The sequence below is a fragment of the Arachis duranensis genome, chromosome 5 (assembly GCF_000817695.3).
Source record: "Arachis duranensis cultivar V14167 chromosome 5, aradu.V14167.gnm2.J7QH, whole genome shotgun sequence".
Lineage (NCBI taxonomy): Eukaryota > Viridiplantae > Streptophyta > Magnoliopsida > Fabales > Fabaceae > Arachis > Arachis duranensis.
Window position 1 is genome coordinate 7,314,484 of NC_029776.3, and position 20,520 is coordinate 7,335,003.

Sequence of the window (20,520 nt, forward strand, 5' to 3'; positions counted from 1 at the left end):
ATATTTTTAAAAGTATTTTTAATTTTTAAAAATTATAAGTATAAATACATAAATTTTTAGTTTACCAAAAACACAAAATAAAATATTTATATTTTTTAATTTTTTTTTTATCAAACTAAATCTAAATAAATTGTGACCTATACTTGTTGATTTTTATGAGCTATCCGTAGATGACTTGCAAATTGTCGCTAGTCTTGGAAGCAAAACTTCGATAAATCCATTTATTGGGAGCAAAATTTTTTAAGGATCAAAATAATTGTTTTAGTTAATTTAATCTATTGGGATGGAATTGTGAATAAGAGTGAAAATAATGAAAAGAATAAGGGTAGTGGTGATGGCAGATAGCTTGGAAAAAAATTAATAAAAATAGAATATGTCATTGGCGGTGGCACATTGCATGAAAGAATAATAATAACAATAAAATACTCAATCGGTGGTCGCCGATTACCAGAAATAAAAAATAGAAAGAGGAATTAATAATAACGCTATTTGACCGAGGTTGTAAACAAATAGTTAGTGTAGTGTTAACTTAGCTTACAATATTTTGGTCCCTACCTCATACCCTTTGTGTACACAGACACACTCTAAATTAAAAGAATAAAAAATTATCGTAGTTAAATAAATTAACGGATTTGCTACTCATTTAAATATTTTTATCAAATAAATCTAATTAAATTAATCTAATTTCAATAAAAATTACTTACATAATATATATAAAAATCATGCATTTCTTTTTTTTGTATTTTTTTATATATTTTTTTATTATCGTTATTTTATTTCTACTGTTAGTTGGTACAATGATTTTATTTATTTATTTATTTTTTGCCTCTTTCTCCTGATAGTTATTGATGCATGTTTTTTTTTATTTTTTTTATATTTATTAAAAAGATGAAATAAAAAAAAGATGATAATGATAAAGAAAAAAGAAGGAGAGAGTTTTAAATGATGAAGAATATATAAAAAATAGCACTAAAATTTTTTAATCGTAACACAGAAAACTTTTTAATTTTTACACTGAAAATTTTTAACTGTAACACAAATTTTTATTTAAAGGTGAAATAAGAAAAATGACGATGATGATGATCAGGAGAAAAAGAGGAGGAGGAGGAGGAGAAAGAGAAGGAGGAAAAATTTTAAATTATGCAGAATTTATTAAAAATAGTTCTGAAAAAGAAGATGATGATAATGAAGAAAGAGGAGGAAAAAAAAAAGAGGAAAAAAGATGAAGAAAAAGAAAAAAAAAGGAGGAGGAGGAGAAGGAAAAAAAAGTAGAGGAAGAAGAGAAAAAAGAGGAAGAAAAAAAAAAGAGAAGGAGAAGGAGGTGGAAAAAAAAGATGATGACGATCACGACGATGATGATGATAACGACGACAACAATGAAGGTGGAGAAAAAGGAGGAGGAAAAAGAAGTACGGGAATGAGAATGTAAAAAATCCATATATATAAATTTAATTTAGTTGGATTTGATTAAAAAAATAATTATCAGACATTTCTAGTAACTTAATATCCTTTCTATATATAATTACTCATGAAATTTTTCGGTTTTACTGAGTATAGTTGTAAGAACCGAATTGGTGATTAAATCGGTTAAGTTATTAATTCATTGATTATTGGTTTAACCGATAAATTATTAATTAAACCGATAAAATCGGTGTCTCGTAAATAAAAAATATAAAATAATTAAAAATTTAAAAAATTAAAATACATATCTTCACCAATATTTTAAGAATAATCAAATCTCAAATTTTAAAATAATTAATTCAAAGATAGATATAAAATTAGTTAATACTACTACAATAATATCTTAATTTAACAAAATAGTATTTTATTTTGTGCTCTACCTTCTATACTTGATTGTGTTTGAAAGATGGCAGCATTAAAGTTTAGCTTCATTTTTGTGCCATTGTTTCCTAATGTTGTGATCATTTGCATTATCTTTCTAAACTCTTTCAATGTCCATTCTTTGATGATGTTATTGAATAATTTAACGAGGCATTACATATGCCACGTTTAATAACTCTCTCTCAGAATAGAAATATGAAGACATTAAACATAAAAATCAATTTGGAGTAGAGATAAATACAAAATCATACATCCTATTTTTATTCTGGGATAAAATTTGACTAATTTTCTGTTCATCGAATTTTTTTTTATCTTGTGCTTGGTTTTTAACTCTATTATATCTATCCAGACATATATTAAAGACAAAAAAAATTAATTTATTTGTGTTAGTCGAAAAATATGTTTGACTAAATTGAACTGATTTAAAATATTAAAGCATTGATTGGAAGTTAACTAATACAGATTTGATTTTGTACACCTTGTTAAAAGGAGCAAGTCTAATTGAAAAGGAATTTAAATGAGAAATCGAATGGTTGTTCGAAATAATGAATCAAACGGTTGCTCAAGTAAAAAAGTTGAGGGCTTTCACCACGTGAGGAATTAATGAATAACGTTTTATTGGCAAAAGAGCGGGAACGGTTATCAGGGAGTGCGCGTACAAGATAACATTGTATAATTAATGATCGGTTACAGAAGTAGACTGTAAATATTAGAAAGTTTTAGGGAATAAAAGTTAAAACTTTGTTTCAGAAATTACTCATGCACTCTCATATTTTAAAGACTTTCTGAGTTTATCTTGAGTCAATTATCTATAGGGTTTCTTCCACATGTCTTTATTTTTCATTTAAATTTCCTCTAAACTTTATCTTTCAAGCAAGTTTATCTTTCAAGTTAATTTATGTTTCAAGCAATGTTTAAAGGCCAATTCTATGGTACCTTTTGTTTGGTGTCTAACTTTTGCCTAAATTACTTTTTATAATAACTTTAAAATATTTAAATTTTTTTAAATTTTTTACTTTCAAATCTAAAATTAATTATTTTACCTATTTTAGTAATTAGGCAATACCTTTTAGACACCATAGCAAACACCATGTTTAAATTTCAAATGCAATTTACATTTCAATACCTTTAATTTTCATGTCAAAGCCCTTTGATCCAGTCGAAGGCACCTTTACCGCTTTCTTTAAATTTCAACACAACATTTTCGATTTCGACCAATTTCCTTTTTGAATTTATTGTTTTTAATTTCTTTTATCTTTTTATAATTTTTATTTTCTCGTCATTTCAACACTCGTCTAATCGAAGACACTTTGATACACTTATAGAAAACTGGTACCTGCAAAAGAGGAGTTAGTTTCGCTCCCTGACCATTAGAATCGAACCACCATCGATTTGCTAAAAATCGACAAAACAGTTTGTTGATACTTTTTCTTGCACTTATGAACAAATAGCTTTACTGAAGTTATTTATGTGTTTCCAATGTTTTTTGAAATAACCTCCTGAAGTTATGCAATAATATTTTTAGTGCTCATTATGCTTCTGAAATTGACAGGATTTCGCATTAATTAACAAATTCAACAAGTTATAATCAACAATATAATATAAATAGATTTATAATCAACAATTCAGCATCATTAATTAGTTATTCACTTACTTAATCAAATTAAATCCAACTGAATAACAAAAAAAAAACAGAAAGAATGTATTTCACTTTCACTTCACGAAAGTACAAAAGTAAGGAGACCAGCCTGGATGAGCACAGCAAAGCAGACTCTGACGAGGGAGAGGTAGCAGCGACAGAGAAGACGCGACGACAACGACAAGAGACGAGGAGCAAGAAGACGCGATGAGGCAGGTTGCTTGCGAGCCAAAGATACGATGGCACAGGAGAGCCACAGATGCGACATTGTCGGAGATGCACTGAAGCCGGCAACGAAGCAGAGGAGACAGCCAGTGATCGTCAGTTCTGAAGTGAGATTCAGAGAGACTGAGAGACTACGGTGTGATGAGGTGAGGAAGAGAGACAGTTTTCGAGCTTCAGGGGAGGGGTTGCCGTTTAGGGCATTAGGCATTAGGGTTAGGATTTTTCCTTTTTTTTTTAACGACTAAAACGATGTTGTTTTGGTGAGGAAAAAAAAAAGAGAGTTTTAAACCGGCCTAATTACACAAAATTGTCAATTCGGTGATTTTCATTAAAACCGGACAATTCAATCCGATTCTCTCGGATTCTTTATCTTATGCGGTCGAATTACTTAACTGGACTGATCAAGTGACTGATTAGTTGAAAAACAGTCTGTTATCAAACAAAACAGAAAATAATCTCTCACAATTCTAATTTTAAAATCAAAAATAAAAAAATTAACTTAGTTGACTTATACCATAATTAACTTTCTAATTTTTTTTATTAAATTAAGTTGTTCTAATGGATTGAATTCAATAAAATTTTCATCTTTTACGTATGATATATTTTTTTAATGGTTAGAATTTAAAGTTCAAATAAGAATTAAGATGCCTTTTATTGCATAATATTATTGACAATTATTAAATTATACTATATATGTATAAAAAAATAATTATTATATAATATTTTTAATATTTTTAAATTATTGGTCTCACACGTTCATAGAAACAAAACAAAAGTTTGCTTAGAAAAACAGTTGCACCCATCTATTTTCATCAAAAGTTTATATATTATTTAGATAAAAATCTTTAGTGATTGTATGATTATATGTTATTTCAGAATTTTAAGGAAATATTCATAATGATTCTTTTGTGTAATAGCGTCACGTCAGTCGTGTGTGTAGTCTAAGGTCTCCCACCGCCTATGTTTGAAGTCAATGGCCAAAATAATTGTTTTTGAAATTTCGGATAAACCCTGCCTTCATCATCGTTATTGACTCCCAAGGCAAAGCTACGTATGTTCAAAGTCGCTAGAAGCTTCTACTGCTAATTCTAGTATACATTTATAGACACCTGTATGTGTGTAATGCTTGAAAGATGAAAATGAAAACTTGTACCGCATCAAACCATAAAACCTTCAACTAAAAACGGGAATGGTAATAAGATCCAGTATTTTCAACACTTTCTACTTATGCTCATGCTCAATTAATTATCGGCTATAACTTGCTAATAATGTTACATATATAATAATTATATTTTTTTATTCGTTAAATTTTAGAATAATAATTTTATTAAAAAACATAAGTTTAATATTTATAATTTTCATTAGCTAGTTTTATTAAGTGGTTCTCTCACATTTTTTAAACAAAAATCCTAACACAGTGTATGTTGAAAGAAATAAAAAAGGAAAAGGATAGATAGGTTTCTGAATTTAATAAATGAAGGATAATGTAATTCTTCCGTCTATTTGTCTTTCATATATCAAACGGAATTAGCTGACGTGGTTGAAATGGTATTTAGATGTCTGTTATGGTGCACGCTGGAAGGGAAATAAAGTTCGAAGAATAAATATGTCATTGATGATGAAAACGACGTCGTTTTGTAAATAAAATTCGAAGGACAAATAAGTTATTGAGAATTTAGTTCATTATGCTTCTATTATGCTTCTATTATGAGAATTTAATTTATGAAATTATGCTTGTATTTTGAAATCTAGTTAACTTATTGTATTCTGTAATTTAGATTATTTGTATTAAAATTGCAGAAATTGGACTTGTTCTGTTTCTTCTTTTTTCTTAAATTGTATTAGTTAGCATTAGTTAGAATTAGTGCATTTGTGTATTATATTAGAATTTGTTAAATTGTATTAGTTCAGTTTTCATCATACTAGTAGCATTAGTTAACATCAATTCATTTATGCATCAAATTAGTATTAGTTCACTTGTGCATCATTCATGTATTAATTTAACAATTAACATTAGTATATTTGTGTATTATATTAGAATTTGTTAAATTACATTAGTTCAGTTTTCTCATATCAATAGTATTAGTTAGCATTAATTCATTTATGCATTAAGAGTGCACTAGTTCACTTGTGCATCATTTATATATTAAGTTAACATTAGTACATTCGTGTATTATATTAGAATTTGATAAATTACATTAGTTCATTTTTCTCATACTAGTGGTATTAGTTAGCGTTAGTTCATTTATACATCAAGAGTGCATTAGTTTACTTGTGCATTATTTGTGTATTAAAATTTGTTATATCAAGGATCAATTGTTGCTTCGAACTTTATTTGCAAAACGACATCATTTTTATCAGCATTGACCTATTTATCTTTCGAATTTTATTCTCCTTTTAACATGACACCGTAACAAACATCTAAACACCTTTCCAACTATATCAACCAATTTTATTTAGTATATGAAAGACAAATAAACAAAAGAATTAAATTATTTTTTGTTTATTAAAATCAATAATTTTTTATATCTAAATTTTATCAAAAATATATTTATCAAAAAATTAAAAAATCAGAAATCTATCTATCGTCTTCCCAAATAAAAACTAGTGCATGGTTAGAATCATACATGAGAATATAGCTAGCCACCAACGTTAATAGTGTCAACAATATAAAAGAAGTGTAAAAGGAAAAGTCAACGAGAAGCATGCACATTAATTTCACTACAACAAATTCACCTAAATTTGACTTTTCCTTCAATGATGGAAGGGCTGCATTAACCTCCGATCCCTAGGAACAGTAATACTCCAAACACTGCCACACGTTCATTATTTTTTCATAGCTTGCGTATTTATGACTTTAGAATCGGTTCCAACATTTTCCGACAACTCCGACTTAATGCTAACCAATGCTTTCTGCTTTGCTTTTTAGTCCATGTGCCCTCGTACTCCCCTATAGTCCAAGGTTCATGCATGTATAATCTCCGTTTTCCTTCAAATCACATATAATTTACGAGTGTATTTTCAATAAACTCAATAACTTAATCAAAAAACTAAAGTCAATAAATTCCACATGTTTGTGAATTGTGTGTATCAATAATGTTACGTACTGTCTCTTCATGCACTATTAGGTAGTTTTTAAAAGAGGAATAAAAAATAAATTTTTAATTTAATTTATATAAAAAATTAAAATTAATTAATTAAAAATAGAATATTTTAGATATAAAATGTATTAAAATTTTAGTTTTTATTTTCAAAATTTTTAGTTTTTTATGTTCTTAGTTTTGAAAATACTGAATACTGAAATTTTGAGAATAAAAATTAAAATTTTAATATCAATTTTTAGACTAACAAATATAATACTAAATCTCAATCTTCATTTCATTACCTCAAAATAAACGACACCTTACTAATAGCACGTATATATTTTAACTTTTAAATATTATTGAGATGGAGAAAAATATATGAAATTATCGCCAGTCCTTTTTTCAAACAAAAATAAATAAAATATATACTATGCTAGCTAATAATTAATGATGATCTCTTGTATCTATAAGTTTATATTTTGAAAATAAAACATGAGTATCTTATGAGAAGATCAGAAGCAGGTATGTTTTTGACTTTTAAGAGAAGATTTTATCAGAAAAAAGATATTATCCACCACTTAGCTTGTCATCAACCCCTTATCTTTAATTAAACAAAAAACAAACTGGTATTGTCAAATCACCAGATTTTTCATCTAAATTATTTAACAGTGATATTTTAAAAGGTAAAGAGAATATGTATTCTATATAATTTGAATAAATAATATCAAAAATTAATTTTTAATTAGATAATATTAGTTAATTTTTTATTATAAAATTATTAATTTAATTTAATTATTTTCAAAATTTAAAAGTTAACACTAAAATTTAATATAAAAAATATTTAAAAATTGACAGAAATTAACTGAAAAATAATTCCTAGATAAACTCATGTAATCAGTAATGGATCTCTAAAGTTGTTTTTTTGTCTTAAAATTTTCTCAAAACCAAATAATCATATTTTAAGAAACTATAACAAAATATATTTGAAAAGTTTAGACATATATTAAAACAAAATTTTATAATATATATTCTTTAAATGTTTTATTGCCTAATTGATCGAAACAACACTTCAACATATTTTTAATATTGAAAAATATGGTTAAGGATTTTAGATATACATTATTCGAATGCGATAATGTTAGAAAATTATTTTTTAATTTATTTATAATTACAAATTAAATTATTTTATATTTATATAACAGTAATTTTATTTATTATTATAAATATTGAATTAAATTATTATTATTTTTTATTTAAAATTAAATTAAATTATTAAAATCAAAATATTATTTTATTTGGTGTTTAAGATTTAATAAATGCCACAATACACAATTATTTATTTATAGTTTTCCTGGTACTCTTATATTACTATCCATACCTTATCTCAATAGCACGCACTTTCCCATTCAATGATTGATAGTATCATAATATATACGTTACCATCCACTTACCCATAATGTCGTGTAATGTACACAAAAGCTTGCCTAAAGCGTCACAACCAAAGCCCATAATAAGATTTCTTTTGCCGTAAAATCCATAATAAGTTGCTTGTTTGCAAGTTATACTGCAAATTTTCCCCCTCTTAGCTGCTGCTTCTAGAAAAACAAAAGTGAAGGAAAGTTTGCATTTTCTTTCTCGCTTATTTATTTTTCGTCTTGGGTACTATAGTTTTCCTTTTCTTTATTATTATGTCGATGTTCTTAAGCATATTTAAGGGATGCTTTACAACAGTATGCACAATAAACTCCCATATCCCCTCTCCCATTTGTAAGAAGTAGAGAAACTTTTAGAAATGAGAATAGTATTAGTATGTTATGCTTGGTAGGTGTGGACTTGAAATGTATTTTGCTCTCGTGATATGATGGGTCTTTCATATTTTACTTTTCTAGCTAAAGAATACTTTATATTAATGGTGTTGAAGAAAAAAGGAGGAGCAGTCATTGTAATTAGTGTATAATGTGTACAATGAGAGTATTTTAAAAGTTAACATTAAATAATAATAAAATTAATTAATTATAAAATTATTTTTAATTTTAAATACAAAGTAAATAAGGAGTCTAAACAGTCATAAACACCTTCAACCGATCTCCTTCTCCCTCTCTCTTTCTCTCTATCCTCTCTCATCTGCCACGGCGCCGAGTGACCCGAAGCCTTCATCAGTGCTGATCAGAACTGCAGCGCTTAACCTCTTTCGCGCGCGTCTTCCCCGCTGGCAGCAGCTGCTTCGGTCGGCCCCTATCCTGCACTGTTCACCCATTATACGCGTTCGTCTTTCGGCGCCGGCCTGTCTCCGCGTCAGTAGCCTACACCATGTGCGCGCCCTGCGTCCGCCTGGCTCCTGCCTCCTTTGTCAGTCAATTGAAGGCGTGACTATTGGATGGGTCACGGTCGCATTGGTGTTACGGCCTCCTCACACCTACTATCATCGTCTTTTTCTCATTTGTTCAAGTTTTTTTTCTTTTTCTTCATTTTATGGTTATATCAAATCATAAGACTCATATGTCGATCAAATTATACATTTTTTTAATAAAAATTAAATTGTTGGATGATCAGAGTTACTTCTTCTGTTTATTCATCTCCTCCTTCTTCTATTTTAATGGTTAATTTAGGATGGTCATTTTAGTAAGTATGCGAATGGTTATTTTAAATTTTACATAGATAATTATTTTTATTGGATTGGATTTAGTTATATATAATTAAAATATGTTGGATGTTCAATTCATTAGATAAGCAGATGATTATTTTTATTCTTAAGTGAATGGTTATTTTTACTAAGGGTGGGTAGCGTGTGGCAAGTCAAGCAGCGAAGGTGAAATGGGATGATTATTGACGAAGATGGGGTGGCTGTCGGTTGAAAAAGAAGAGGGTATTGGAGTGAAATGTTTTGGTAAATTAGAATTTTGGATGGTTATTTTTTTGAAATAATTAATTAGATTTTTTAAAAATTTAAAATTTAAAATTAAAAATTTTAAAATTTAAAATTTGATGTAAAATAAATGAACGAGAGTTTTTAAATTTAGGATAATCTGTGAAGGAGTTTTTATTATTTATCCATATTAGACTAAATAACTAACACATTATACACATTATTAAAATTTTTCATTATCTTTTTAACGAAATTCAAACAAAAATAATAATTTAATGATGATCCATGTTATAGTTTTAGATTAAAAACTTAAAAGTGTGATTAATGTATATGCTTATTGTACAAAAAATTAAAATATATAAAATAAGGTCAAAACTTTCAAGAGTCAGCATTTATTCTCTTCTCTTATCCATATTCAATGTGCATAATATTCTAATCAAACACTCTCTTCTTTTTCTTTTTTTTTATCGTAACCACGTGATTAATCTTAAATCAATGATAAAAAAAAAATTACAAACAAAATATATGTTTAAATTAGGGTTCTATCAAAATAAAAAAAAAGTGATTATTAAGTTTAAACATTAAAAAGAAAGAAAAAGTCAGATATTGATGTCAAAATAAAATCAAATCAAAGATTGAATAAAAAAAAATCAACATAACAATTTCATCTTTATACTATCATTCTAACTTGTTGGAACTACCATCTTTTCTACATACACCATTCGATAAGAAAAAGAAAATAAAAGTTATGTATCTCTTGTTGATTGTTGTAAATCAAAGACTACAATTGAAACTTAGAGCAAAAGAATGGATCAATGGTTCAAATTTTTGAAGTCAAAGAAAAAAGAAGGAAGTGAAGCAACTAGGTCAGAATTCAAGCCAACTCTACAAGCCATAAATCACTGCGGTTGTTCCATCTCTCTTCTGCGTCTCTGCTTTGAATTTTGGGAAAGAAGAACAAAGTCAAAAGTGTTCAACCAAACTCAAATTTTGGAAGCTTTACCCTTATTTAAAATGGTGTAAACGGTCAGACATTGAAGTAAAGAGAGTGAGCACACTATTTAAGTCTTCATAGTTTTCGAACTATATCTTCTTCTCATTCATGGTTTTACATTGAAATTTCTGTTCTTCAGTTTTATCTTTCTTTGTTTTCAATCAATGAAAAAGAAAAATATGAGGTATTAGAAAAAGTTGTTGAGAGAAAATACAAAAAGAATAATTTTGGAGAAAAGTCAGAAATTATGTCGAACTCTTTTGCAGGTATTTCTATTTTGTATTTATGATTTTGAGAAGATTTCCTTACTAAGTTGGGTGAGTACTTAGTGATTAAAAGTCTAGAGAGTGAACCTAATCAAATCAAGTTTGGGTGGAAGTTTGATTTGTCTCTGATAGGATTGAGTAGAATCTTTGAAAATTAGTGTTTGTAACTTTTAAGAAATATAGTAGAACTGTGATGAAAACTAAATGTAGGCCACATTGCATATGGTGATTAAATCAGGATACATGACTATGTCATTTACTCTACTCTGTTTTGTTTCTGTTTTTATTCGATATGAGACAAAATAAAATTATCTCCTACATAATTTGTCCAACAGATGTCTCAACAATTTCATGTATTGAAAAGTAATCAGTTTGCTTTGTTATTAATCAATCGTTAAAAGACAAAATAAAATTATTTCTTATATAATCAATATTGTAGACTCTACAGCAACTCTGATCTAAATCTAATTTGAGGTTAAAATGTACAAATTTAAAAGAGGCTATAAATCCAACTTTTTTTCTTTAAACCATTGGGAATCTTCAAATAGTATTAGTTAAAGAATTTAATTTTAAGGTATAAAATAGTTTTACTCGTACATTTAATTATATCATATGACGTTAGTAAAAATAATTATTTTTTATTTTATTAAATATTAATTATGTGAATAACTATCTTAAATAATTAATATGGTTGAATAAGTGTGTAAAATATTTATATTGTCAATATATTAAAATTAAATTCTTAATTAAAATAAAACATTTTTTCTACTTTTAATGAATCATCAATATATTTAATGTATTAAAAATATAAAAACTTAACTTTTCTGTTAAAATTTTTTGCTTGGGTATATTTAGCTAATATTTTCAGGATACTAATTGTTAGCAATATTATATATGCATGTGTGTGTCTGAAAGCTAAGGAAAATTATTAATAAAAAGCCCTATATAATAAGCAGATAAGACATCAATTGTGGTATTAACGTTTTCTTTAAAAGGGTATATATTTATCGATGTGAGCGTTGTCGTCTTTTTGTATTATTGCAATCAATGTGATTAGCTTACACATGCAATATCTTATCCCATCAATATATATATATCATAGTCCATGCTCGTCGTGCATCATATATATTTATATTATTTTAAATTAATGCATAATTAGTGTAGATGAATTTTGTACTAATAAAATAAAGTATTATGCTTGTTTGTCTGTGTAGTTTTGAACTGGAGATACATATTTATCCAAAAACAAATAGTATTGGGCTTAGCATATTTTTTTTAAGAAATAAGTAATAAAAAATAAAACAGTAAATTGAGTTAAAATCGAATGAAAACCTCTAATTTAGAAAAACTTGAAAATAAGAAAATTGGGAAAGGTTTGAAGGATGAACAAAAATTAATAATATTTAAATATATAATTATATAAAATTACAAATATTAAATTAAATAAAATTAATTAATATTATTGTCTTTCTAACTTTACTATAACAAAAATCTCTAAAACCCTGCCTTCCAAATAATAAAATTTAGTATAAAATTATTATTTTGATCTTTAATATTTGAGCCAAATTATAATTTAGTTCCTAATATTTCAAAAATTTTATTTCTATTCTAAAAAATTTTAAACAGATTCAATGTTAGAAAACTACCATTGTATTTATAGGAGCGAAAATACAAAAAATTGATATTAATAAAAAAATATGAAGAATGGCACACAAAAAATACAAAAATTACAGTAATTTCACCGCAAAGAAAACAATCTATCCTCTTTAAGGAGGATACCATAGCTCTGATATCATGTTAGAAACAAGAGACTATAATTTGTGTATTATTTAGTGTATTTAAGTTGTCTATTCAACTTGTCTGGAATGATACAATATAAAAGGGTATTTATAGGTACTAAAATAATCGTAATAATAAGGACGTAATCTCCTAGAATAAATATTCATATATACTAAATAATACTAATTGATCTTAATTGATTCTAATTATATTCTAACATCCCATTCAAACTCAAGTGACAACTTGAGTTTGAAACTTATTTAAAAATTAATACAACAAAATAAAAGAAATGCATAAACTAATAGAACGGATGCAGACAAAACTGCCGGAAGAAAGCGCAGACGGAACTGCCTCTGTCGGAAGGAAGCGCAAATGGAATTGCCGCTGTTGGAAGGAAGCGCAGATAGAACTACCGCGGATGCAGACGGAACTGCCGAAAGGAAGCGCAGATGAAACTGCCGACGGAACTAGGAAGCGCAGACGGAACTGCCGCTTGTCGAAAGGAAGCGCAGACGGAACTGCCACTTGTCTGAAGGAAGCGCAGACGAAACTGCCAAAAAGAAACGCAGACGAAACTGCCACAAGAAAACACAGACGAAACGCAGACGAACTATCACGAGAAAACACAGACGAAACTGTCACGAGAAAACACAAACGAACTGTCACGAGAGAACGCAAATGGAACTGCCGAGAGAGAGTGAAAACTATATGATTTCTTCATGAGAATAGGTAAGCAGCTGATGAGAAAAAAATAAGCTAGTCGGTGAGGTGAAAAAGCATCAAAGGAGTGTCAAAAGAGAAAGAAGAATGGCACATAAAAAATACAAAAACTACGGTGATTTCACCGCAAAGAAAACAACCTATCCTCTTCAAGGAGGATACCATGGCTCTGATACCATGTTAGAAACAAGAGACTATAATTTGTGTATTATTTAGTATATTCAAGTTGTCTATTCAAGTTGTCTATTCAACTTGTTTGAAATGATACAATATAAAAGGATATTTATAGATACTAAAAGAATAGTAATAATAAGAACGTAATCTTCTATAATAAATATTCATATATACTAAATAATACTAATTGATCCTAATTGATTCTAATTATATTCTAGCAGTTGTCATATCATTAAATTTGATACAAATAGTTAATAGAACGAATTACATAGACATTAATAACGATTTAGTTAAATCATATATACTTTCATATATTAAAAAAACATAACCAATTTTTTTTATAATATTTCTTTTTCTCCTTTATTTTCTATCTTATTATACAAAACCTTAAAACCTAACAATCAATAACTAATGCTCTAAGATAAAAGAAAAAAATATATATATTGGTGATTGTTAATAAGTCAATTTTACTTACATACTGAAATGAATGTTATTGACTCTTCAATATGTGAATTATTTGTATCAAATTTAATGATGGAATAATATTGAATCCTCCTAAAAAAATGAGATTGAAATAGAATGTATAAACATTTTTTGAACTGAAATAAAATATTTAAAATGTTAAAATTCAAATTAAAATTTAAACCAAACGTTAGAGATCCAAATAATACTTCAACTTAAATTTTATAAATGGAAGTTAAATCCTCCAAATTTTTCTTTTTTTTCCAAAACTCTTAAAAATCAAATTCTTAAATACACTCTATATAAGAGTAAATAATCATTTTTTATTATCGAACGTTGATAAAATTGACCACTAAAAGTTAAAACTAAAGTTATACTCATACAAGATAAATTTTATTCGAAAAAATGACCAATTTTTTAATTTTTGTTAATAATTCTACAAATATCCTTCTCTTTTTCTCTTCCTTCCTCATCTTTCTTCTATAGTCATCACTACTTCTGCTGTAAAATTTATCATCCCACCATATCTCAATCAGAATGCGAATCTTAATCTCAATTTTTTTTACTAATTCTTCAAATTTTCTCAACCACAGCTTTACCGATCTTTTCCTCTTTGAATTCGATTCAAAACCTCAAGTGATAGATCTTAAATTCGACCTCGAAACATCCAAAATCCTGCCTCAAAGTAATTCCCAAATCGACATGAACAAGGCTCATCGCCTCAATAAGAAACTTCAATGCAAATCTTGCTCCCAAAGAAGAAAATCAAATGGATTCAATCAGGAATCCAGATCCGAAACCAAAGGTTGTGAAACTCTTTGTTCATCATCAATAGCAGCAGCAACGACAACAATCAAAGCCAGAAAAAAAAAGCACTACAGAGATGTTTGCCAAAAGCCGTGGAAAAAATTTGTTGTATAGATTTATTATCTGAATAAACGAAGGTCTAAAATGTGGCTCGCAACCTCTGACATCGCCATCAAAGCCGCCAAGGCCTAAAAAACAAAACTTCTTGTTTATATGAGATACATACAATAGTAAACACTATTGTTTGTGTTTCGATTTGTGTTCTTATTAATTGTTTTCTTTTCCGTCCCAAACTCTAACCCTCGTCAACAAGACTTTTCAGATCTTCAAAATATTATAATGGATTTGGTTATCAATTCAACAAATTGGAGTTTCAAAATTTAAAGTTAGGTGAATCCAACGATAATAACAAATACAAATTTTTTACCTTTTTTTTTATTGTCGAGCCGTTACGAGAATCAAAAGTACTGAGACCGGAAAGAAAATGAGAGAGAAAGAGAAAAAGAGAGAAATATTTATAAAATTATTAACAAAAATTTAAAAAACGATTATTTTTGTCGAACAAAATTTATCTTATATAGTTATAACTTTAATTTTAATTTTTATGAATTAATATTATCAATGTTTGGATCTTTTATAATAAAAAATAATTATTTACTCTTTCGTATAATTATTTGTTCATAAAACCCAATGAATTTTAATATGTTTGTTACATTTCTCTCTCAAAACAAACCAAATTAGTAATTTGATCGGTGGAATAAACTATCCCATTTTGGTGGAATCACATAGTTGCTGTATGCTTTGGACAAATCCAATTGAAGTGACACATCGGCAAATTTGAACTTAGCTTCATTAATTAATATAGGAACTAACTTTACTCCACATGACACTACTGTAATAACATTTATGAGATTATGTCAATAATTAAAGAGTAACAAAAGGCGAAATATTAATAAGCAATTAATTAAACCGGCCCTTAATATGATTAGCAGGCCACCAAGCTTTATACTTGGGTGGGCCAATGAAGTATTTAATGTTCCAAAAATACCCTTCTCTATGCAGATGAGAACAGAGGAATTAGAAGTACAAAATGGGGAATGAAGTGAAATCGTTATTGCGTGGAGGGAAAGTCAATTGCTAACGGTATCTATCCACCGACCACCGACCTACCCCTCTGCCCACTCACAATTATAATATATTTTATTTTTATTTTTATATTTATATATTTATATCAGAGATAATTATGAAAATGAAACAAAATGTTTATCTAAAAGCAGTACCAAATAAAGAATATTTTTTTGGCCAGCCTGATTAATGCCCCTTTGAATTCCTTCAATTTCACTAACCCGCAAACGACAACACCCAACCCACACCCATTATACCGCTCACCATCATACACCAGATATTTTCATATTTTACTATTTTTATTTATATTATTTAATTTGGCTAATAAAAATTTTAAGACATTTATTATTAAGAATATTAAAAGTAAAATTTTTTGTTTAATTATTTTGTTGATTTTTATAATTTTGCAAAATTTTTAATTAAGTTTTTGTATTTTTTTTAATTGAGTCCTCACACTAATTTTTTTTAATTGGATCTTTATATTTATTTTCTTTTATTTGGATTCTGTACCAATTTTTTTTAGTTGAATTTCTATAAAATTAAATCAATTATTGATAAGAGAAACTTAATTAAAAAAAATTAGTAAAAAACTAATTTAAAAAAATATAAAAATTTAATTAAAAATTTCACAAAATTATAAGATCAAGAGAGTAATTCAACCAAAATTTTTTAAGTTTCAAAACTTGGATGTAAGTTGTAGAATTCAAGATTGTTTATAGTTCAAGTAGATTGATTAAAATGAAAAGAGTATCTTAGATTTTATATGTTTAAGTATATTTTATTGCAGTAATGAATGAAAACCGAAGAAACTTGAGTTAAAAAGCTAGAAAAAGATCTATATTTTTAAAATAGTAAAGTCTTATAAAGTAATTCCAACAAATAAAAAAATAAAAAATATATAGGACTGGAGAAATCTAAAATTACTTTGGCCACTAATACTAATACGAATGTAATTGAGTCGGGTCAGATTTGAGAAAAACAAGAATTAGTCTAATTAAAATTGATCGGTCCGGATCGAATTAAATCAAGTGGCTGTATCCAATCGAACCAATTAAATTTATATTGGATTAGTTCAAATAATTAAGTATTCGATTAAAATTAAATTTGTAAAAAATAAAAACAAAGAAAAATAATTTTATAACAATAAAAATAAAATAAAAAATTAGATAAATTACATATTATATTTTTTAAGTGAAATTAAAATTAAATTAATAAATGATATATATAAATTCTCATCGAATTTGGTCGAATTTTACGATCTCAATTTTGATATCTTGACAAATTAAAATTAGATATAATTGAATTTTATGCAATTAGGTTCAATTACTTATCAAATTATTAGATATTTATAATAATATTAAATTAAATCGAATTTATCAATAAATTATAATTTAAATGATATAATTTTTTTGTTATTATCTAACNTTATCTAAAAATTTTGAGTTCAATTTAAAAGAAAAAAAAAAGTCAATCTTCGAATCAGAGAATAATCAATTCGGTTATAACTTGAATTATAACTTGGAAAACGGCCATCTCATATATTTGAAGTTGATAATTGTATACATATGTTTAGGGATGACAATATTACTCAAACTCGTGGGTATTTACTCCGTTCTTATCTGTTTATCGTGAGTAATTTTTTGTCTTTCATCGGAACAGATTTTTAGCGGAGTAAGTTTTTGAGAGAGACGGGACGGTGTCGGATTTAAGTAATATCTGTCCCTACTCGTCCCGCTATATATATAATATATATAATTTTAATATATAATATGTATAATATATGTAAAATAATTAATAATATTGTATTATATTTAAATTTTTATTTTAATTTATATTATATATGTGATGATGGTTATATAAATTTTAAAATTTAATTTTATTTATTAAATTTTAATAATTATAGAGACAAAATAAATATCCGCAAAAATAAATTAAAATTCAATATTTTACTATCTATAAATTAGCAAAAACCCAAACCTACTCGCTTCGTTCCGACCCTAAATATGTTTTCATCAGGCGTCAAAATAGATCAAGCACAGACCACTCCTACGATGAAGTTTATTAGCCTGTAATTAATGTATATACTGAGTACTAATTATAAAACCTGACATAGAATACCGTATTACATATCCCAATAGCACAGTCCATCGTCCTTATTTAACTAGCTAAATAACGACAACAACATATATAAAATATATATTAAAAATAAATTAAACATCATATATATTATAAATATATAATAATTAATTTTAATATTTAATTTTAATGTATAACTAGCGATAAAAGAATTTATAATAAAATTTAGCATTTTTCATAAATTGATATGGATAAAGCTTCCACCATGTGATTCTTACACCATGACGAAATATTTGAGAAATAATTTATTTAAAAATGAATATAGTGTGAAGTGGTGGGATTCCATTATCCAACAAGAATAAATGAAGTTCATTTTTATAGTATTATATTTTAAATTAAAATATGGTTGGAAAAATTCGTATGTATGAAGATATAGTTCAATAATTTATGAAATGGTAATGTTAAAAAAATAAAAAAATAGTCAGAATTTTTTTATTTAATATTTATTAATTATTGTAATAATTAATAAATAATAAATAAAATAAATTATAATTATTTTTGATTAACTTTTTTTAATTATAAATATTTCTGTTATAAAAATACATCGATATTAATTAAATAAAATTAGTTTAAAAACATATCATTGGACGGTAGGCTCAAACAATACTCTATTCACGGGGAAGGGATTCCATAAAGGAACTATCATCAATCAACTATTCTTATCATAATTGGGATCTTTTACGTCTCTTTTTTTAGTTTTTCACAAGTTAGATAAATTAAGTATTAATTCGCTATAAATCTAAATTTTATTTAAAAATTTATTATTGATTAATAAATTATTATATATATAAAATAAAATTTAACTTTTAATATTTATTTAAATAAATAAATAAATTGACTATTTGAGTAAAATCTAAGTTGGTTATATTTACATCTCTTTTGAAGTAGTATAATAATACATATGAAAATGTCATGATTTCTATTGCAGGTAAAATGTTTAGCATTTTTTAATCAGAAGAAATGAAGAATATAGTAAATTTTTTGTATACATGCATAATTTCAACTAATTTCCAATATGTGATAAATTTTTAAAGGACATTAACTAATCTCTCATTGATTTATGAATATGATGAGCAGGTTTACAATTTAAAAATTTTAAATGCTTACTTATTTGTTAAAGTTTCTAAAAGTAATATAAATTTTATATTGAATAAACTAATTTTGAGTTTCTAACGATTGAATAAAAATAAAAAAAATTGTTCGAAAATTTGGATAAGTAGTATTTTGAGTAATTTAATCATTTAAATTATTTGGAATCTAAAATTATCCGAATTATCCTAAAAACAAATTCAGTATAAATTTGTCTTCTCATATTTTATGTAAATCGTGAATTGTCGGTTTATTCATGCATATAATTATTCATTGATTATAGTTTATTAGTTTAAGCCAACGATTTATTACCACAATTTGTACATGATAAATTGCTGATATTAATTTTGTTTTTATGGGAGAATATTTATATATCATGAAAAAAATTAACGATTTACATCTAATATGAGAAGATAAATTTATACTGGATTTATTTTTAGAATAATCAAATAGTTTTGAATTTCAAATGATTTAATGAGTAAATTACCCAAGTAATTTAAAGGCAATTTTTTATTTGTAAATGGGTAAAAAGAAGTAAAGTTGACATATTTCTATCGGTTCTTAGATGAAAATCACATGTTGTATGTATGTTGGTAATTTACGAGAGGGGTAATGAATGAAGGAAGAAGCATCTGATTTGATTTTGCAGAAGGCGGTTTATTAAGAGAAAAGGGTCGGTTCGTGTGATTAGGTGTCACAAATATCAAACGAGGAAAAAGGAAACCCATTCATTCAATCATTCATTAATTAATTAATACGCATAACAAGAAGAAGGTTTTGCTTTGTTTTTATGTCTGAAAGAGAAAACTTATATAAAAAAAAAAGAAAATAAAAAATAAAGGATAGTGATTTTGTCGGTGAATTATTATTTACTAAAAAAAAAGAAAGAAAGAAATATAAAAAAGCAGGCAGTAGTAGCGAATATATTTATGTCGTAGTTAATTGATCCATGTTCGGTTACAACTTAGAAGTCTGGAGGAGTATAAAACAGAAGAAAGAGAGAGAAAATCGACGTGGAGGTTTACTCAGATGACAACCTTAGTGGGCAAAGTCCCATGAATGCTCTCTCTCTCTCTCTCTCTTTCTTTCTCTCTCCGTAACCTTCTTCTTCTTCTTCTTCTTCAGCTATTAGCTTTGGCTACCGTGTTTTCTACTCGTTAGGTTTCTAGATTTCAAGAGAGATGGAGGGTGAAGGAGGTGAGAGAGGGACGAGGAAGAGAGTGGCGGAGAGTGGTGGCGGAGAGAGAAGGTATAAAGGGATAAGGATGAGGAAGTGGGGGAAGTGGGTCGCTGAGATTAGAGAACCAAACAAG

At 26.8% G+C, this 20,520-nt stretch overlaps 1 protein-coding gene across 1 annotated transcript in view; it reads left to right on the forward strand.

Moving 5' to 3' along the window:
* Positions 1–20,146: 20,146 nt before the first annotated feature.
* LOC107487724 (ethylene-responsive transcription factor ERF011) overlaps positions 20,147–20,520 on the forward strand; it is a gene marked incomplete in the record, with an annotated part of 941 nt that continues 567 nt past the window's right edge. The window contains 1 exon segment of the mRNA XM_016108421.3: positions 20,147–20,520. Coding sequence (XP_015963907.1) covers positions 20,389–20,520 — 132 coding nt within the window.